At 39.4% G+C, this 18,140-nt stretch overlaps 2 protein-coding genes across 2 annotated transcripts; both read left to right on the plus strand.

Annotated features, from left to right (window-relative positions):
* The first annotated feature begins 613 nt into the window (after window positions 1-613).
* LOC124541947 (wee1-like protein kinase) lies at window positions 614-12,754 on the plus strand. The gene is made up of 9 exons (XM_047119886.1): window positions 614-1,015; window positions 4,628-4,737; window positions 5,448-5,588; window positions 5,739-5,827; window positions 6,442-6,952; window positions 7,540-7,665; window positions 7,749-7,876; window positions 7,960-8,126; window positions 8,210-12,754. Exons 1-9 carry the CDS (start codon window positions 768-770, stop codon window positions 8,355-8,357), a joined length of 1,668 nt encoding a protein of 555 aa, XP_046975842.1. The 5' UTR covers window positions 614-767; the 3' UTR covers window positions 8,358-12,754.
* A 1,849-nt stretch (window positions 12,755-14,603) lies between these two features.
* On the plus strand, window positions 14,604-16,293 carry LOC124541882 (wee1-like protein kinase; the record flags this gene model as incomplete). Its single annotated transcript, XM_047119790.1, has 4 exons — window positions 14,604-15,168; window positions 15,760-15,885; window positions 15,975-16,102; window positions 16,186-16,293. Coding segments are annotated over 4 exons (927 nt in total), but the record flags the coding sequence as incomplete, so codon positions are not given.
* Window positions 16,294-18,140: the final 1,847 nt, after the last annotated feature.

The raw sequence follows: 18,140 nt of genomic DNA on the forward strand, positions 1-18,140 counted from the left end.
ATAACTCTCACATTTTGAAATTTGTAATTAATAAAATTTAAAAAGAAAAGAATAAAATGCTTTAAGTTGAATTTAATAGATTCCCGAAAGTGTTATTCAGTAATTCAAGAAGTCTTGAAACACTAATAACTGTTAACGTTATTTTCCATCTAGTGACAAATAGCAGCAACTGTTAAAGACGCCATCTCTTATTAGGATGTTGAAACTTTATTGTTTACTGAAATATATACTAGATGGCGTATCAATAACTATATTCTTGAATTTTGCAAACATTATAATTACATAAAAATTGATTATTCCCATTATTCTTTTTTAATTTTTTTTATAATAACTGTTATTAAATATTTGTGTATTTAAATAAATAAGTAAAAAGTACATTATGTTTAAAAGGTAAATGTTTAAAAGGTACAATTTATATGTATTTTAAACAATATTATTTAAATGATAAACATAATATACAACTTTTGAAAGAAATATTCAGTATTTAATTTACAAAACTTTCGTTAAATGCGAACGCATCCATTCGCCTTCAATTAAAAGCACCAAAGCTACTTCGTTATTTAAAAAAAATAACCCGAGCCAATACGAAGCGAGAATTCATCTCACCGGTCAAATCTTACGCTGTGATTGGTCGGCCTATTGAACAGGTGCTATGCGTCATCCGCCATATCGTTGGATTTTGAGAAAGTACATGTTGTTTGCTAATCGTAATAATTCGATTAATTTGTGATTAAACTATTAAAAAGTGTGTTAAATGTGTATATAAGATGAGTGAGTGGTACAGGATGAAGAACGGCTTCAACAATAAACATAATTCATCTGAATTGTCAGTGGAAACATCTTGTGATATGTCAGACTCTTTTAATATATTTTCTGATAATTTGAGCCCAATACCGGCTTCAATTGTGCCTCGAAAGTTGGATTTTAGTGGAATGGACGATGATGAGGGTATGAGGGACCCTACATCAGCTCCTGCATCCCTCAGTCCTCCATACAAAAGGGTCAAGGCTCTGAAGTAAGTACATTTCTCTCATTAGCTAATCAGGGCGAAAACCCCACGTTCCATAGCGATGGCATTGTGTAAAGGAAAAGAAAGCTGACTTAAATAAACGTCCTTATTGTTATCTGTTTAATATTCTCTTCGTTTTTGTTTATATAACAAACTATTTCTAGACTATTTATGTAATGACCTCTTAAAACAACAATTTATGGTAAATTATGTTTTTCGAGAAATTTAAACAAGTTGATATCTAATTACAACAAAACTTATTTTTATTAATTTTTCATACCAAACATTTCAATAAAATACCATATTAAAATAATATACTAATAATAACTTGTGACAAATATTTCGTAAATTTTACGAAATTCCCAGATCAAAACCTGATTTGGATCTTTCTAGAAGGTCAACAGTAAAGAAGAAGCATGTTTATCTATCATAACTATTAATATGAATGAATGAAAACAAATAATATACAAGTAACTTAAACTTTTAATTTGCTGTTTCAATAAAAAGTTCAATTTTACATCTAGCTAGTTAAATCTGATCCAAAAAATAGTGAACATAGTTACAAAATCTAGATTCAAAAATTGCCATCTGATTTCCTGTCTAAACATGCGTTGACATGAACAATTCCATTGTTAACTGGTTTGACAAGTTTTTGAACTATTTGGGTCGAAAAGAAAGTTGTGTTTGCTTTTAGACATGTTTAATTCAGTGTTGTGTTATTCTATTGACAAAAGCACAAAGATATGTTTCATAAAAAATATCTTCAAAATCTTTGTGAAGAATCATTTTAGCAAGTTTTAAAAAACCATAAAAGCAATTTCATTTTATAATTATAAATATGATGCCTTCGTTTACTTATAGTATTTGTATAAAATCTTGTAAGCTAATTTAATATCACTAAAAGAGTGCTCTTTTTAAAACCTTTCATAAGAAAGAGAAAGCAATATAGTATTCCTAAATTAGTTTTAAGATGTATAAAGATGATTTAAAATTTGTTTAGACCATCTAAGATAAGGAATATTAATTAAAATGAAATAAATATAAATCATTAAACAAAACTTATAATTTTTAGATATCTATTCAGTGGAAATATAACATATAAACATATGTTCAGCAGATGTTTGTATTTTCTGTTTTATCTGTAATACAAATAATAAATTGAGTTGATTAATTAAAGTTTGGTCTACATTTCTTTAATCTCTTACTTCTGAAGTATTTATTACAGATACTGAATTCAAAAACAGATATATTTTGTTATTCAGGTATAATACATATTTGTTACAATACAGTTTAAGGTGTAAAGTTTTAAAAGCCATAACTAACGTACAGAAATTTACGGTGATGTTAAAAAAAGTATTGTTTAGTTAAATGTAGAAGATTAAAAAACTGATCTCGAGTTTTGAGCTTATTTTGAAACAGTAACCATTTCAATTATAAATACATTAATATCATATTCATACAACTTTTATACTGTACATAACAAAATGGATGATAAATGGCTTACAGTTAATATTTACTTATTTTCACACATGATTGCGTTTAATGTTATATACATTAAAAAGAAGCTAAATTTAATGCTGATATTTATTGGTATTCAAAACTTGTGTTTAACTTAAACTTATAATTACTTTGAAAGTAGTTTATAACAAATGTGAAATAGTGTAATAGTCTGATATTATAATCAATACCGGGTTCCATTTGAAGGTGCTAAATAAACAAAGCTTAGATACATTACATTATCATATACATACTTTGTGTAGTTTAGTAACAAATATAATGCTGTACAGATAGTTCTTGATTCTTGATTTTACCATAATTAATTTTACTTCTGAAGTTCCAGAAACAATACATCATATTAAACAATATATTATATTAGATCTCAATGAATATAGGGTCATTTCAATTTCATAATTTCAGTGCAGAAATCAAGCAAATGTAACTACTGTATTTATCAACGAAAATATTGTATCAAGTCCAGTGTAACTTAATAAGTTGACATAGGGTTAAATATTGGCATGTGCAATATTTTTTATATTTATATCATAAGATTCATCATGAAAATTGTGTAATATATAGCTAGACTATATCATATTATATAGTATATGAACAGAATTGTATATGAAAGCTCAACAGATAAGCCAATTGAAATCAATCAGTTGAATTATCAACATGATTCAATTGGTCCTATGATCATTATTAATTCGACGAAAATGTTTCAGTAATAGGATGATTTGATGAGTACATTTTGGTGGGAATTCTGACAGCAATTGTTTTTTTATCTTGATTAATTCAATATTCATGACAAAGGTACTTCACCAACAGCCATTAAATCAATTATATGTATCTTTAAAAAAATCTTATTAAAATTATACGATATATTTATTTAAATTCGGTAAATAATATTTAAAATTTAAAAATTCCGTAGTCAAAGAATCTGCCCAAAAATTTCGGTTGAAATCAGTTAAACAACAGTTATACGCACAATAACACGAGCATATGATTCAACAGCTGACATCTGCCGCAAAAAACACCTACGCAGAAAAAAAAAATCCGCCAGTGTTGAACTTGAAAACACCTTTAAATAAAAAAAAAAATCGTGGCAATTTCTTTACGCCTCTATTGCAAAGGAATAACGTCGTTTATTGCGTGCTTCGAATGTTGTTTTAACAAAAGATGAAACGAATAAACGAATTCTGTTTTTAAAAATAGATCGGAATTTCGAAAAAAATATGAAATTTATCCGTTTTTAATTGTAATGATCGTTGTTCGACTTTAAACTCTATTTATCTTACTTTTAAAATACCAATTTCAATCGCGCAACTCTATAGGCATAATATTTAAATGTTATTACCATTAAGAGTGATATTCAAATTTGGAAACGATTTCTATTGCGTAATATTCTCGAAATAGCTGAATATGTAAATTTCAACTTTATTTGTTAAACTTTAGAGTTGATTTTAAAACGAATTACCTCTTTATTGCAATATTTGTCAGGTGTTCTAAAAATGAATGGCATTTAAGTTTACGAAATTTGACTCTTTAATAAAACGTGCCTTAGCGCATTGTAATAGGGATCAGTTTTAACGCACTTGTAACTTCAGGTGTTCGAGATGACGTGAACTTGTGTGTGTAATCTTTGGTTACAAGTGTTTTTATAGAGTTTATGCAAGTGTGCGTGAGGGGAGGTTAGGGGAAGTTGAACAAAGGCTACGTTCTTGCTACTCTCTAGATCCTTTGAAAATGTTAAATAATATCATTAGTTTTATTATTTGTAAAACGAAACTTACATTGTGTGCAGTCTAGTATTCGTTTTTTACAGTTTAACATATCCGTTCTGCCGTGCGCATCTCTGACGCCATTAAATACAATATTTATTTTTGATTTTCTGTAGAATAGTATATAATATCTTGATAGAGGATATTCTTTGGTTAAAGTATTAAGAGTAATAGTTACTATGGAAAAGACCAATTCAAAGTTGTAATAATAATTAATCTAAGTGATGAAAGACATTTCTTGATGTGTAACAATAATATAAACAGAGTATCATAGGAATATAGGTATTTGTAAATCGAAATCGATACTATTGCATAAGTAACATGTTTTGTTTTATGTTTCTAGATTATTCGATAGTCCTCACACGCCGAAGACGCTTCTAGAGAAATGTTCGACGCCCTCCCATCACCCCCCCAGATCAAGACTCTTCCCGCCAAAAGTCAACGCACCTACTGGTAAGTATTGTTTATATATTTATTTGACCAACAAGTAGTACAACACACAATAAACCAAAAGTTGTCATAAGTAATTGGGTAATTGCCTGCTAAATTATTATTTATTCACTGTTAAATGTTCCCAGCCTTTAATCGTCCCACTGTTGGGCTAATGTGTGGAGTATACGTCTACAGGTGGCAGGTTTTTAATCAGCTCATTATGTATGATGTTTTAATCCATCGAGCTTGTGATAATATTCAAACACAAATTAAGCTTCCCCTAAAATGTCAGTGATGCTTGTTTGGTCTTGTTTGGCTCAATCACAAATATGCACCCAATATTAATATACTTAATATTATGTGCATATAGTTAATATACTGAGTCGAGATGGCCCAGTGGTTAGAACGCGTGCTTCTTAACCGATGATTGCGGGTTCAAACCCAGGCAAGCACCGCTGATTCATGTGCTTAATTTGTCTCTATAATTCATCTCGTGCTCAGCCGTGAAGAAAAACATCGTTAGGAAACCTGCATGTGTCAAATTTCATAGAAATTCTGCCACATGTGTATTCTACCAATTCTCATTGGATCAGCGTGGTGGAATGTTCCAAACCTTCTCCTCAAAGGGAGAGGAGGCCTTTAGCCCAGCAGTGGGAATTTACAGACTGTCGTTGTATTAATATACTAATGATTGTACGTAGAAACTTTGATCAATGTTTTCTATTCATCAGGCATGCCGTCTGGCTCGAGTCACCACCTGCACCCACCGTCGGACGAGGACAGCGCGCTCGGTAGCCTGCCGCCGGACGAGCTCGACGACACGAGGCCGGCGAGGCGACCACTTGCAAACATCAACCCTTTCACACCTGACGGTAACACCCTGCTACCATCCTAGCCTCGTCTCAGTATTATTGTTATTACTGTTAAAATGCTATAGACTCATAGAGCTGTCTGTTAATTTATTATTTCCAAAATGTAGGCAATTATATATACTATTTGATAATAATAATAATTTGTTTCAGGCCAAGCACTGAATAAGAAGAAGAGGGCCCTGTCGAAGACGCCCACGTGGGGAGACGCGACGCCCGAGCAACCTGCCAAGCGGCTCCGAGTGAGTTGAGAGTTTGATTAAATGTTATGGACCGCTCGGTCAGTAAAGTACCTGTAGAAGTACTAATAGAATTTGTTAAGATTTACAACAGAAATCAATGCTATGTAAAATAATGATGCATAGAATGTTTATGTGTAACAATTTCTGTTCATATTCAACAACAACAACGACAGCCTGTAAATTCCCACTGCTGGGTTAAAAGCCTCCTCTCCCTTTGAGGAGAAGGTTTGGAACATATGTGGAGTATGTTGTTCCAATGCGGGTTGGTTTAATACACATGTGGTAGATTTTCTATGAAATTTGTCACATGCAGGTTTCCTTACGATGTTTTCCTTCACCGCTGAGCACGAGATGAATTATAAAGACAAATTAAGCACATGAATCAGCGGTGCTTGCCTGGGTTTGAACCTGCAATCATCGGTTAAGATGCATGCGTTCTAACCACTGGGCCATCTCGACTCGTTCATATTCAATATGTATTTAATGAATTTGACAAGAAAAGACCCGCTGAGTTTCCTTCGTCGGTTCCTCTCAGGTCGGGTTCAACATGATTATCGATAAGTTTCCATGTGACTACAGTAATGTGAGTTTGTGTGTGTTTGGTTGGTCGGCAGGAGTCGAACATCTCGCGCTACAACGTGGAGTTCGTGGAGCTCGGCGTGGCGGGGCGCGGCGCGTTCGGGCGCGTGGCGCGCTGCGTCAACAAGCTGGACGGCTGCGTGTACGCGCTCAAGCGCTCGCTGCGGCCCGTGGCCGGCTCGGCCGCCGAGCGCGCCGCGCTCACCGAGGTGTACGCGCACGCCGCGCTGGGCCGCCACCCGCACCTCGTGCGCTACTACTCCGCCTGGGCCGAGGACGACCACATGATCATCCAGAGCGAGTACTGCGACGGCGGCTCGCTGCAGCAGCTCATGGACGCCGGCCCGCTGCCCGAGCCCGAGCTGCTGCTGCTGCTGGCGCACGTCGCCGACGGGCTCGCGTACATCCACTCGCAGCAGCTGGTGCACATGGACCTGAAGCCGGCCAACATCTTCATCGTGCGCGGCGAGGGCGGCGCGGCGCCCGACTCCGACGACGGCTACGACGACGACGAGCCCGACCCGCCGCTCCACAAGTACAAGATCGGTGAGCTGTATACTGATACTGTACAATAGGGTACTCTACTGTGTTTCAAATAGTTGTACATCCTCATGAAAAGCCACAAAACATATATTTTGGCCAAATTTAAACCTTTTTATTCGCGCAAAAAACGCTATGAGTCATTTTGGTGACGTCACATCTGTGTAAATAACAGTCCGTATTCATAAATACGACCGGCATTCTGCTTTTAGAAATTTGGTTTGCATTTTAATAAATAAGTACGTAATAACTTAACACTGAACTGACCGTATTTGTCGCTCTTACGTCACAGCACGGCGGCTCGCGTTTTGCGTCACGTGACATGTAGACTAAAAATGACGACTCTTTAATTTAGTATAATAAAGTTGTAATGCGCTTTTATGGCTCGAAATTAGAATTTTTCAGTATATATCTATATCATCTTTTATAATTTATTTTTCACCACCGAAAGTACCCTATTGTTATTCATATCATACTAAAAGACACAGTGAACGTCACAATAAAGTCACTTTTGCGAGCTAATATTATGTAATGGAAGTTCGTTTCCCGTGTCGACTGTGTTGTGTCCGTGCCTCACCCGTGTCGCGCTGCAGGCGACCTGGGCCACGTGACGTGCGTGTCGTCGCCGTCGGTGGAGGAGGGCGACTGCCGCTACCTGCCCAAGGAGGTGCTGCAGGAGGACTTCTCGCACTTGACCAAGGCGGACATATTCGCGTTCGGTGAGTCGCGTGTTCCATCATCGTTACTAATTATTCAAAAAATTATAGTTAAATTGTTCATGTTGTAATATTTCATCTTGTAGGTCTCACCCTGTACGAGGCCGGCGGAGGGGGAGCCCTGCCCAAGAACGGGCAGGAGTGGCACGACATCAGAGACGGGAAGCTGCCCGACTTGCCGAACCTCTCCCGGGAGTTCAACCAGCTGCTGAAGGTGACGAGAGGCTCTATGTCTGTATGTGGACGTGGCGGCAGTCTCGAAGGCGACCAGTGACCACGATCGGCTCGGTTTCGCAGAAAATGGTGGACCCCGACCCCAACCAGCGGCCGTCCGCCGCGCGCCTGCGCCGCCACCCGCTGCTGCACCCCGCCGGCAACAAGAGCAAGGCGCAGCTGCGCCGCGAGCTGGCCGCCGCCAAGCTCAAGAACGAGCTGCTCGCGCGCAAGCTGCAGGAGGCCGCGCGGTACGCACGCGCACACACACGCACACACGCACGCACACGCACGCCCCCCACACGCACTCTAACGCGCACGCCGACGCCCGCAGGTGCATCAAGTCGCTGACGCCGAGCCTGGTGGCGCCCGAGTCGGCCAAGGTCCGCACGCGCTCGGCCAAGCGCCTGCAGAAGCCGCGCGCCGACTGCGGCGTCGGCGACGTCGCGGAGCGCCGCCCGGACCGCCGGCGGAGGCTCTAGGGCGCCGCAGGGGCGCCAGCCGAGTGCCGGTCGACAGAGGATATTAGTATAAGGGAAAAGTATCATATCAATATCAATATTATGTAGTAGTAACGAACTAACTAAACAATGTAAGATTTGTGATCTAAAGCAACGTCTGAGTACAACATGAAACGAACGCGAGAGAATACTTAGTAAGAAACGGCTCCAAGTGTCCACACGCAGACTCTAACTCGGCTGCCATTTTTAATAGTCTGTATTAAGCATAGTTAACGTTATTACGACCAGATGGATGTTTAAATATTATTAGAAAATATTACAGATTAGTAGAGAAAAACCATATGTATGTAATTAGTGTCTATGTATACATGTCGATTCTATACATAACACTAATGCAGTAAACCTCCGTACATATGTGTAGTTTGATAGAAGCTTAAATGAAAAATGTACTGAAAGGACTGAAATTTTGAACGGCGTTCATTGCACACGTGTGAGTGAAATGGCAATGCGCGAGTGACAGAGACAGCGATAGGTCAACGTCCGAAGTTCTTCCTGGTCCACGACTGGAGTCCAGTAGTCTCGCTAATCTATGCCTGCAATAAATTTTCAATATTTAACATTTACAATTTCAATTTTCATTCAATTAGTTTGATTCAAGGAATGGTTGAATTGTGGTGACCACTCCACCGTCCAAACCACCATCAAATAGCCCATGTGCCCTTTTAGCGAGGCTTGTAATTCGATTTTAAATAATCCGGTTTCAACGTACACACGAAATTGTCAATTGTGTTGATAATAAACTCAGTGATTTGACATTGGAGACCAATCAATGGATTCGTTAATAACTAATGACTTGTGTGAACACGCGCGCTCTGATGACCTCTGACACTCGTGAAACACTTTTATATACATCTGACAATATTACAAGATGTATCGAAAGTTGACTATTATAAATATTTTGGTACCGTTATAAGAACATATGAAACGATTAATAATAGAATGTAATAAATACAATTTTAGTGTTCGTCAATTTAATATATCAATAATGACTTTGCCGTCTCATTGTAATGTTGAAATGCTAATTGTTATGTGAAAACAATACCAGTGTCTTTGCTTTGCACAGTACTAATGTTATTTCAGCTGATAACTCTTAGAAAATAGACTAGAAACCGATTTTAGACTCTCTTGCTAGTGATCATAAAGTCGAAAATGTTTAAAACTAAATACTCGATTGATTAAATGACATTACACACCTTAGTGGTTTAAGGTGATATGATCGTCAATGTAATCGTAAATACATAACAGGTGTATTCTTGTTGCTGTTTATACGGAACTGAAAATAATTAAAATGTTAGTAAACTTCGTTCGTTCTTCGAATTATTTTTCAGTAGTTTCGCAATGAAGTGTTTTGTTGACGCTACTCAAGAGAGAGATAGCAACACTGTTCAACATAATATAATAATTGTAAATACGATGGGCCGTAGAAATCATTGAAATTCTCGAGAAAAGTAACATGTGATTGCTAGTATATAACGAATAGTTAGTCGTTGGTGGATAAACTACTCGCCGGGTGTACCGTTACACTCGCACGCGTACAGACTAAATATGACTATAAGTGCCTTCGGATATTGAACGAGAATAAAGTGATTATATTTGCTATTAAAACGAATTTACTGTATAGATGTTAAATGTTTCGCGGTGTTTAAACAGATCCCGTTTTGTGAGCAAGTTATAAAATAATCTCGTTATGTAATCGTCTGCGGAATAAAGTTAAAATGCTTTCAATCCAAATGTTAGCAGAACGCGAAGCTGTTTAAACGGCGCGACAATAATTCTTCCATTATTCCCTCGATGTGATATTTGTTTGAATGAAAAAAATTAAACTTTAATGTTAAGCTTTAGGTAAGTGTAGCTGTGGAATACGAGGCGGTTTGGACCTCGTAGGCGGCGAGCGGACCTGTCGGGGCTCGGGGTCGGTCGAGGTGGCGAGGCGTCATGTAGAGCTGCTATAACCTCCGTCTTTATGTAGAAAATGATAAATCCTCCAAAGCTGTTCATTGTTTTTGTATTTCAAATAGTCGTTCTACTTGCTACCCCTAGTTCTCTCGTCCTGGAAGTATAGCACTGTATCGCAACACAAATTTGCTTTATTTATTCCATATAATTGTATATGCAATAAATAAACAGCAATCGTTTCGCGCCAGTGATTCTCTGTCGCTCTCTTCGCTCCGCGTTGTCCGGCGGTGTGCGAGCGAGAGGCGAATACAGGCGACGCCATTTTGTTTTTTTACTCGAGTAGTACGACGCAACTTAGATGTCACATCGGCAAAATTCGTAAAACCGATCACATCCGAATTGAGTACGCTATCCCAAATTATCAATATTTATTTCTTATGTGAATATGATCTTTGCACAAACGTAATCACTTGTAATATCATATGACCTAGTATAGTTGTCAATTTACACGCACTCGCTGTCTCGGGTCGAACTGACGCGAGAGTCTATAGCGACGAATAGCGTCGAGTGGCGCGATAGGGAGCTGTTTCTGTTGGTTGTGAATCGGCAGTGATCGGTTTTATTGTATTTGCCGACGCTACATCTGAGTTGTGTCGCACTATAAGTAGAGTCGGCGGTTGTAGCAGCTCTCAGTGAGGCCTCGCGGGTCGTTATACGAGCACCGTCTGTCCGTATCGCCATCGATAAATGTATATTTATATTAATTGTATAGATGTAAAAATTAACAAAAAAATATAATCGGAAATTGAATACGTGTTGAATTAATTCATCGTTCCGATGCCAGCTAGTGTTAAGATGCAAATGTGAAATGTACTTGTGAGTCTGTGTTAACTGTCCATTAGATTAATTTATTGGATACGATTTATACTAACAGGGTGTTTTGAAATTTATTAAATTTGCAAGTTGGAAGTTTGAGTTTTTGTTTTGATTCGTAACTAACACTGGTTCCAGTCTGCGATTTATATTCGCGTAGGTGCGGACGCCGCTTTGCTCGTTCACGACTCTGTAAAAGCTAAGATGTAATCTATATTCATAATTAAGTTCTTCGATTAATGTTTCCTTAAACTGTGCCTTTTATAATTATAATCGATGTAATACTATTAACTAGCTTATGTTTTATCCTTAGTAATGTAATTCGTGGATTATTGTGTTATTGTACGGACGATAGCGCGCGCGCCAGACATTCGCCGAAATTGATTTATCAAATCCAATACATTCGTAACGAAATCTCCAAATATGCAGTAAAATTAATTCCTTTTGATTATTGTTGTAATTAAAATATTTGTGTTTGTAAGTGTAAGTGAATAAAATGTTAAATAATAATACCGTGATCGATTTCGCGAATGTGTGGCGCGGGTGTTATCGTTTATAGTGATCGTTATATTTAGAATCCTAATGTGCTATCAATATATAATTAATGTCTGACTTAATTATACAAAATGTAAACAAAACGCTCGGCGCTACAGTCGGTCGTTCGGTTCACATCGTGTATAAGTCACAATATATAAATTATAATTCGTAATATGAGTGTATGTACAAAGAGATTGATCTATAAATATGTAAATAGCTCGAAATTACTCGATCCGTCTTCGTCGGTTGAGATGTCGTGCGGCGGCTGCGGAGAGGTCCGGACCGGGCCGGGTGACGACTCGAATGACGCCTAGATTCTGCTGAGAGCTGCCAAGAAACTCAGCAGTTGCTATTCTTCGCTAATTGGATTACGTAATCACCAATCGCATAAGTCGCTCCACGATACGTCAACCGCACAAGAGACTCGGTAGGCAACTAGAAATAAAACAAATCCTAATATAAATACGATTTCAATACTCCAACGCACAATCAACCCAAGAAAAGTAATTGCCGCGCTTTTCGTTCCACAGATTAAACATGAACTATTTGTTTTTGTTTTTTTTTTTTTTAATACAGTTCCCGGCACGGGAATCGCATTAGTGGTTGTTTATAAAAATAAGATTATATTATTTTAGCGTAAAATATTTATGGCTGTCCTACTTGGTGGGTTGTCTTTAGATTTACGGATGGATCTCATGATTACTTTTTTTTTAATCTATTAATAATATCAATATCGAGCGAGGGCTGAGTGTTGGGTCAAATCTGTTTTGGTGTTAAATAAAATAAAATTAATAAAAAATTACTTTCGATTTTCAAATGTATATAATTTATTGTATTTCTATATGCGTAACTGTCGGTTTGTTTGTAAAAATTCTTGTTCGGGGTATGAACGCAAATACCAAATATTAAATTTGTAAAATGGCGTAACGCGCTGTGTGTCGGCGTCGTTCGGCTGTTGTTTCGATTTGACCGCAGCGGAGGCGGCGACGGTCGCTGTGAATGTATTTTTGCTAAACGTTGTAATGAACAAATAAATGGGCTTGTTTCAATTATCATCTCGTTTCATTGTTCCCCGAGAGCCTTCGATTGTGTTGACTGGTCGTCTTCAGGACCTAACGTGCCGTTGAAACGGACAATTTGATGTAACGAAAAAGAATATTGCTGTGTGTGTGTGTGCTTTTTTCCATCAAATTGTCCGTTTCACCGGTGCAGAATAGGGTATATGACTGGTTTTTAAAATCCATTTTATATTATTTAGTAGAGGTTAAGGAATCCAGTAAAAGTAGATTTTTTTATGTCTAGTACATATCTAGTAGCGTTTTCGCGCGTTATTTTAAATAACGCGCGAAAACGCTACTTGGACAATATGGCGCTGCAATGCGGTCGGTGACGTCACTTTGCTGTATTTTAATCTGTGGTACATATTTTAGAAAAGCAAAGTTTGCAACAAAGTGACTTCATCATAAGCCCGGCCAATCAGGAGCTTTTTGTGTCGCGTGACAAACGTTTGAAAAAATGCATTTTTATTTATTGATTTTTGAATAAATTAAGTATTATTTTCAAGTTTCGTTAGTAAATAACCATTTTTAGACTCATAATTTACACTGATTACAATAATTCACAATTTATTTTTCGCTTTGTAAAATAGCCTATTGCAATAAAAGTTAATACCTATGATTTACATTTTTTTTGCTGTCCTTACTCTTAGTCGTCCAGCTAACACCCACACTTATGAGACAAGGGCGAGGGGCTGTAGCTTCCGCAGCGTCAGACACGACACGTATCAAATTTCTAGTCAGAAATATTTTAATTCTGTCGTTAAGACTATCAGCTCATTGTCAAAATAGATTTGTTTTTCTAGAATACCTCGAGGTTATTTTACAAAAACAAATCCACCTCATCAATTTACACTGAGTACTCATTTTTAATAGTAGTCGTATCTGAGGGGAGGTGACTCCGTCCTGTACACCTCTCAGCTCACCCTCGCCTGCTAATGGATTTATATTTTGTAGCGACTGCAATATCGATATTGGGAGTTTGTGGAAATGTTCATATCGATTAGCTAATGGAAATGCTTCAAAATGTACACGTTTGGCAACTCGCCTTTCTCAGAAGTAAATGGCCCAACATGATATTATTTCTATCATGTACAGCTTTTGCAGGAGACAATATTCTGTGACAGCAGCATTTGGGGGTATAAATGCAAATAACATTTCAAAAAAATAAAAACTTTTTTTCTTTTATTTAAGTTTGGGAATAAAATTGACGGGCATTTTGCCTCTTAAGCTGAAACCGCACTTTAGCGGCGCGGAGCGGAGAGGCGCGGCGCGGAGCGTCGTCGATTAATATTATATCCTAATAATAATATGATTCAAACCGCACCACAGCGGCGCGGCGCGGCGTGAGGCGACGCAGCGCGGCTTGTTTGGGCACCAAAGAATATTTTGCCGCTCCGCGCCGCGCCGCTGCCGCCAGTGCGGTATGGCTAGCGGCGCGGAGCGGCCGAATGTTATATACTCAGTTCGAGTTCAACTAGCAGCCAAACAAGACGACGCACGATGGACGACGAGAAATTGATATCGATATGAATTTTTCTTTTGACATTCTCAAATTAGTATGAAAACGAACGGTGTCTTTCAGGAGTCGTGGAAAAAGTTTGTGGTATTCTCCCTCTTTGTAGCGAAAACGTGGGATGTCATGTATCCATGTAGATTTCATACATTTCCTTGTCTCTAATTTTTCGGCCTCTTCACATAGTAAAGACACCGCGATCACTTTTTCAAAAGTTTCGTCCATCTTCAATGTCGTCTAGCTACGCACTGACTAGCGAGAAGGCCGCAACGCGCCGCTCCGCTGCAGTCTAGTGCGGTTAGGCGAGGCCGCGCCGCGCCGCGCCGCTAAAGTGCGGTTTCAGCTTTAGGTTCGCTCGTCCCCCTACAGAAGCACCGCGGCGGCGGAGTCCACATCTCGCGCTGCAACGTGGAGTTCGTGGAGCTCGGCGTGGCGGGGCGCGGCGCGTTCGGGCGCGTGGCGCGCTGCGTCAACAAGCTGGACGGCTGCGTGTACGCGCTCAAGCGCTCGCTGCGGCCCGTGGCCGGCTCGGCCGCCGAGCGCGCCGCGCTCACCGAGGTGTACGCGCACGCCGCGCTGGGCCGCCACCCGCACCTCGTGCGCTACTACTCCGCCTGGGCCGAGGACGACCACATGATCATCCAGAGCGAGTACTGCGACGGCGGCTCGCTGCAGCAGCTCATGGACGCCGGCCCGCTGCCCGAGCCCGAGCTGCTGCTGCTGCTGGCGCACGTCGCCGACGGGCTCGCGTACATCCACTCGCAGCAGCTGGTGCACATGGACCTGAAGCCGGCCAACATCTTCATCGTGCGCGGCGAGGGCGGCGCGGCGCCCGACTCCGACGACGGCTACGACGACGACGAGCCCGACCCGCCGCTCCACAAGTACAAGATCGGTGAGCTGTATACTGATACTGTACAATAGGGTACTCTACTGTGTTTCAAATAGTTGTACATCCTCATGAAAAGCCACAAAACATATATTTTGGCCAAATTTAAACCTTTTTATTCGCGCAAAAAACGCTATGAGTCATTTTGGTGACGTCACACCTGTGTAAATAACAGCCCGTATTCATAAATACGACCGGCATTCTGCTTTTAGCAATCCGGTTTGCATTTTAATAAATAAATACGTACAAAAAAAAATCACATTGATTTTTTGAAATTTAATGTTATAGGAAATTCTTGAAGTTAAAGTCGATTTAGGTCACGTGACATGTAGACTAAAAATGACGACTCTTTAATTTAGTATAATAAAGTTATAAGGTGATTTTATGGCTCAAAATCAGAATTTTTAAGTATACATCTAAATCATCTTTTATAATTTATTTTTCACCACCGAAAGTACCCTATTGTTATTCATATCATACTAAAAGACACAGTGAACGTCACAATAAAGTCACTTTTGCGAGCTAATATTATGTAATGGAAGTTCGTTTCCCGTGTCGACTGTGTTGTGTCCGTGCCTCACCCGTGTCGCGCTGCAGGCGACCTGGGCCACGTGACGTGCGTGTCGTCGCCGTCGGTGGAGGAGGGCGACTGCCGCTACCTGCCCAAGGAGGTGCTGCAGGAGGACTTCTCGCACTTGACCAAGGCGGACATATTCGCGTTCGGTGAGTCACGTGTTAGACCACCATTATTGTTACTAATCATTCAAAAGATTATAGTTAAATTGTTCATGTCGTATTATTTTATCTTGTAGGTCTCACCCTGTACGAGGCCGGCGGAGGGGGGGCCCTGCCCAAGAACGGGCAGGAGTGGCACGACATCAGAGACGGGAAGCTGCCCGACTTGCCGAACCTCTCCCGGGAGTTCAACCAGCTGCTGAAGGTGACGAGAGGCTCTATGTCTGTATGTGGACGTGGCGGCAGTCTCGAAGGCGACCAGTGACCACGATCGGCTCGGTTTCGCAGAAAATGGTGGACCCCGACCCCAACCAGCGGCCGTCCGCCGCGCGCCTGCGCCGCCACCCGCTGCTGCACCCCGTTCGTACTAATGTTATTTCAGCTGATAACTCTTAGAAAATAGACTAGAAACCGATTTTAGACTCTCTTGCTAGTGATCATAAAGTCGAAAATGTTTAAAACTAAAAATTCGATTAAATGACATTACACACCTTAGTGGTTTAAGGTGATATGATCGTCGATGTAACCGTAAATACATAACAGGTGTATTCTTGTTGCTGTTTATACGGAACTGAAAATAATTAAAATGTTAGTAAACTTCGTTCGTTCGTCGAATTATTTTTCAGTAGTTTCGCAATGAAGTGTTTTGTTGACGCTACTCAAGAGAGAGATAGCAACACTGTTCAACATAATATAATAATTGTAAATACGATGGGCCGTAGAAATCAGTTAATTCTCGAGAAGAGTAACATGTGATTGCTAGTATATAACGAATAGTTAGTCGTTGGTGGATAAACTACTCGCCGGGTGTACCGTTACACTCGCACGCATACAGACTAAATATGACTATAAGTGCCTTCGAATGTTGAACGAGAATAAAGTGATTATATTTGCTATTAAAACGAATTTACTGTATAGATGTTAAATGTTTCGCGGTGTTTAAACAGATCCCGTTTTGTGAGCAAGTTATAAAATAGTCTCGTTATGTAATCGTCTGCGGAATAAAACTAAAAACTACTTAAAACGCTTTCAATCCAAATGTTAGCAGAACGCGAAGCTGTTTAAACGGCGCGACAATAATTCTTCCATTATTCCCTCGATGTGATATTTGTTTGAATGAAAAAAATTAAACTTTAATGTTAAGCTTTAGGTAAGTGTAGCTGTGGAATACGAGGCGGTTTGGACCTCGTAGGCGGCGAGCGGACCTGTCGGGGCTCGGGGTCGGTCGAGGTAGCGAGGCGTCATATAGAGCTGCTATAACCTCCGTCTTTATGTAGAAAATGATAAATCCTCCAAAGCTGTTCATTGTTTTTGTATTTCAAATAGTCGTACTACTTACTACCCCTAGTTCTCTCGTCCTGTAAGTATAACACTCTATCGCAAAACAAATTTGCTTTATTTATTCCATATAGTTGTATATGCAATAAATAAACAGCAATCGTTTCGCGCCAGTGATTCTCTGTCGCTCTCTTCGCTCCGCGTTGTCCGGCAGTGTGCGAGCGAGAGGCGAATACAGGCGACGCCATTTTGTTTTTTACTCGAGTAGTACGACGCAACTTAGATGTCACATCGGCAAAATTCGTAACACCGATCACATCCGAATTAAGTACGCTATACCAAATTATCAATATTTATTTCTTATGTGAATATGATCTTTACAGAAACGTAATAACTTGTAATATCACATGACGTCTATAGCGACGAATAGCGTCGAGTGGCGCGATAGGGAGCTGTTTCTAATGGTTGTGTGAATCGGCAGTGATCGGTTTCATTGAATTAGCCGACGCTACATCTGAGTTGTGTCGTACTATACGTAGAGTCGGCGGTTGTAGCAGCTCTCAGTGAGGCCTCGCGGGTCGTTATACGAGCACCGTCTGTCCGTATCGCCATCGATAAATGTATATTTATATTAATTGTATAGATGTAAAAATTAACAAAAAAATATAATCGGAAATTGAATACGTGTTGAATTAATTCATCGTTCCGATGCCAGCTAGTGTTAAGATGCAAATGTGAAATGTACTTGTGAGTCTGTGTTAACTGTCCATTAGATTAATTTATTGGATACGATTTATACTAACAGGGTGTTTTGAAATTTATTAAATTTGCAAGTTGGAAGTTTGAGTTTTTGTTTTGATTCGTAACTAACACTGGTTCCAGTCTGCGATTTATATTCGCGTAGGTGCGGACGCCGCTTTGCTCGTTCACGACTCTGTAAAAGCTAAGATGTAATCTATATTCAT

This window comes from Vanessa cardui, chromosome 29, assembly GCF_905220365.1.
Source record: "Vanessa cardui chromosome 29, ilVanCard2.1, whole genome shotgun sequence".
NCBI lineage: Eukaryota > Metazoa > Arthropoda > Insecta > Lepidoptera > Nymphalidae > Vanessa > Vanessa cardui.

Excerpts from the sequence above, each read along its gene's own strand:
- LOC124541947 (XM_047119886.1), top strand. The coding sequence starts at position 768 with ATGAGTGAGTGGTACAGGATGAAGAACGGCTTCAACAATAAACATAAT. Across the intron at positions 4,738-5,447 it reads AAAAGTCAACGCACCTACTG|GCATGCCGTCTGGCTCGAGT; the intron begins GTAAGTATTGTT and ends TCTATTCATCAG. Across the intron at positions 7,877-7,959 it reads AGTTCAACCAGCTGCTGAAG|AAAATGGTGGACCCCGACCC; the intron begins GTGACGAGAGGC and ends TCGGTTTCGCAG.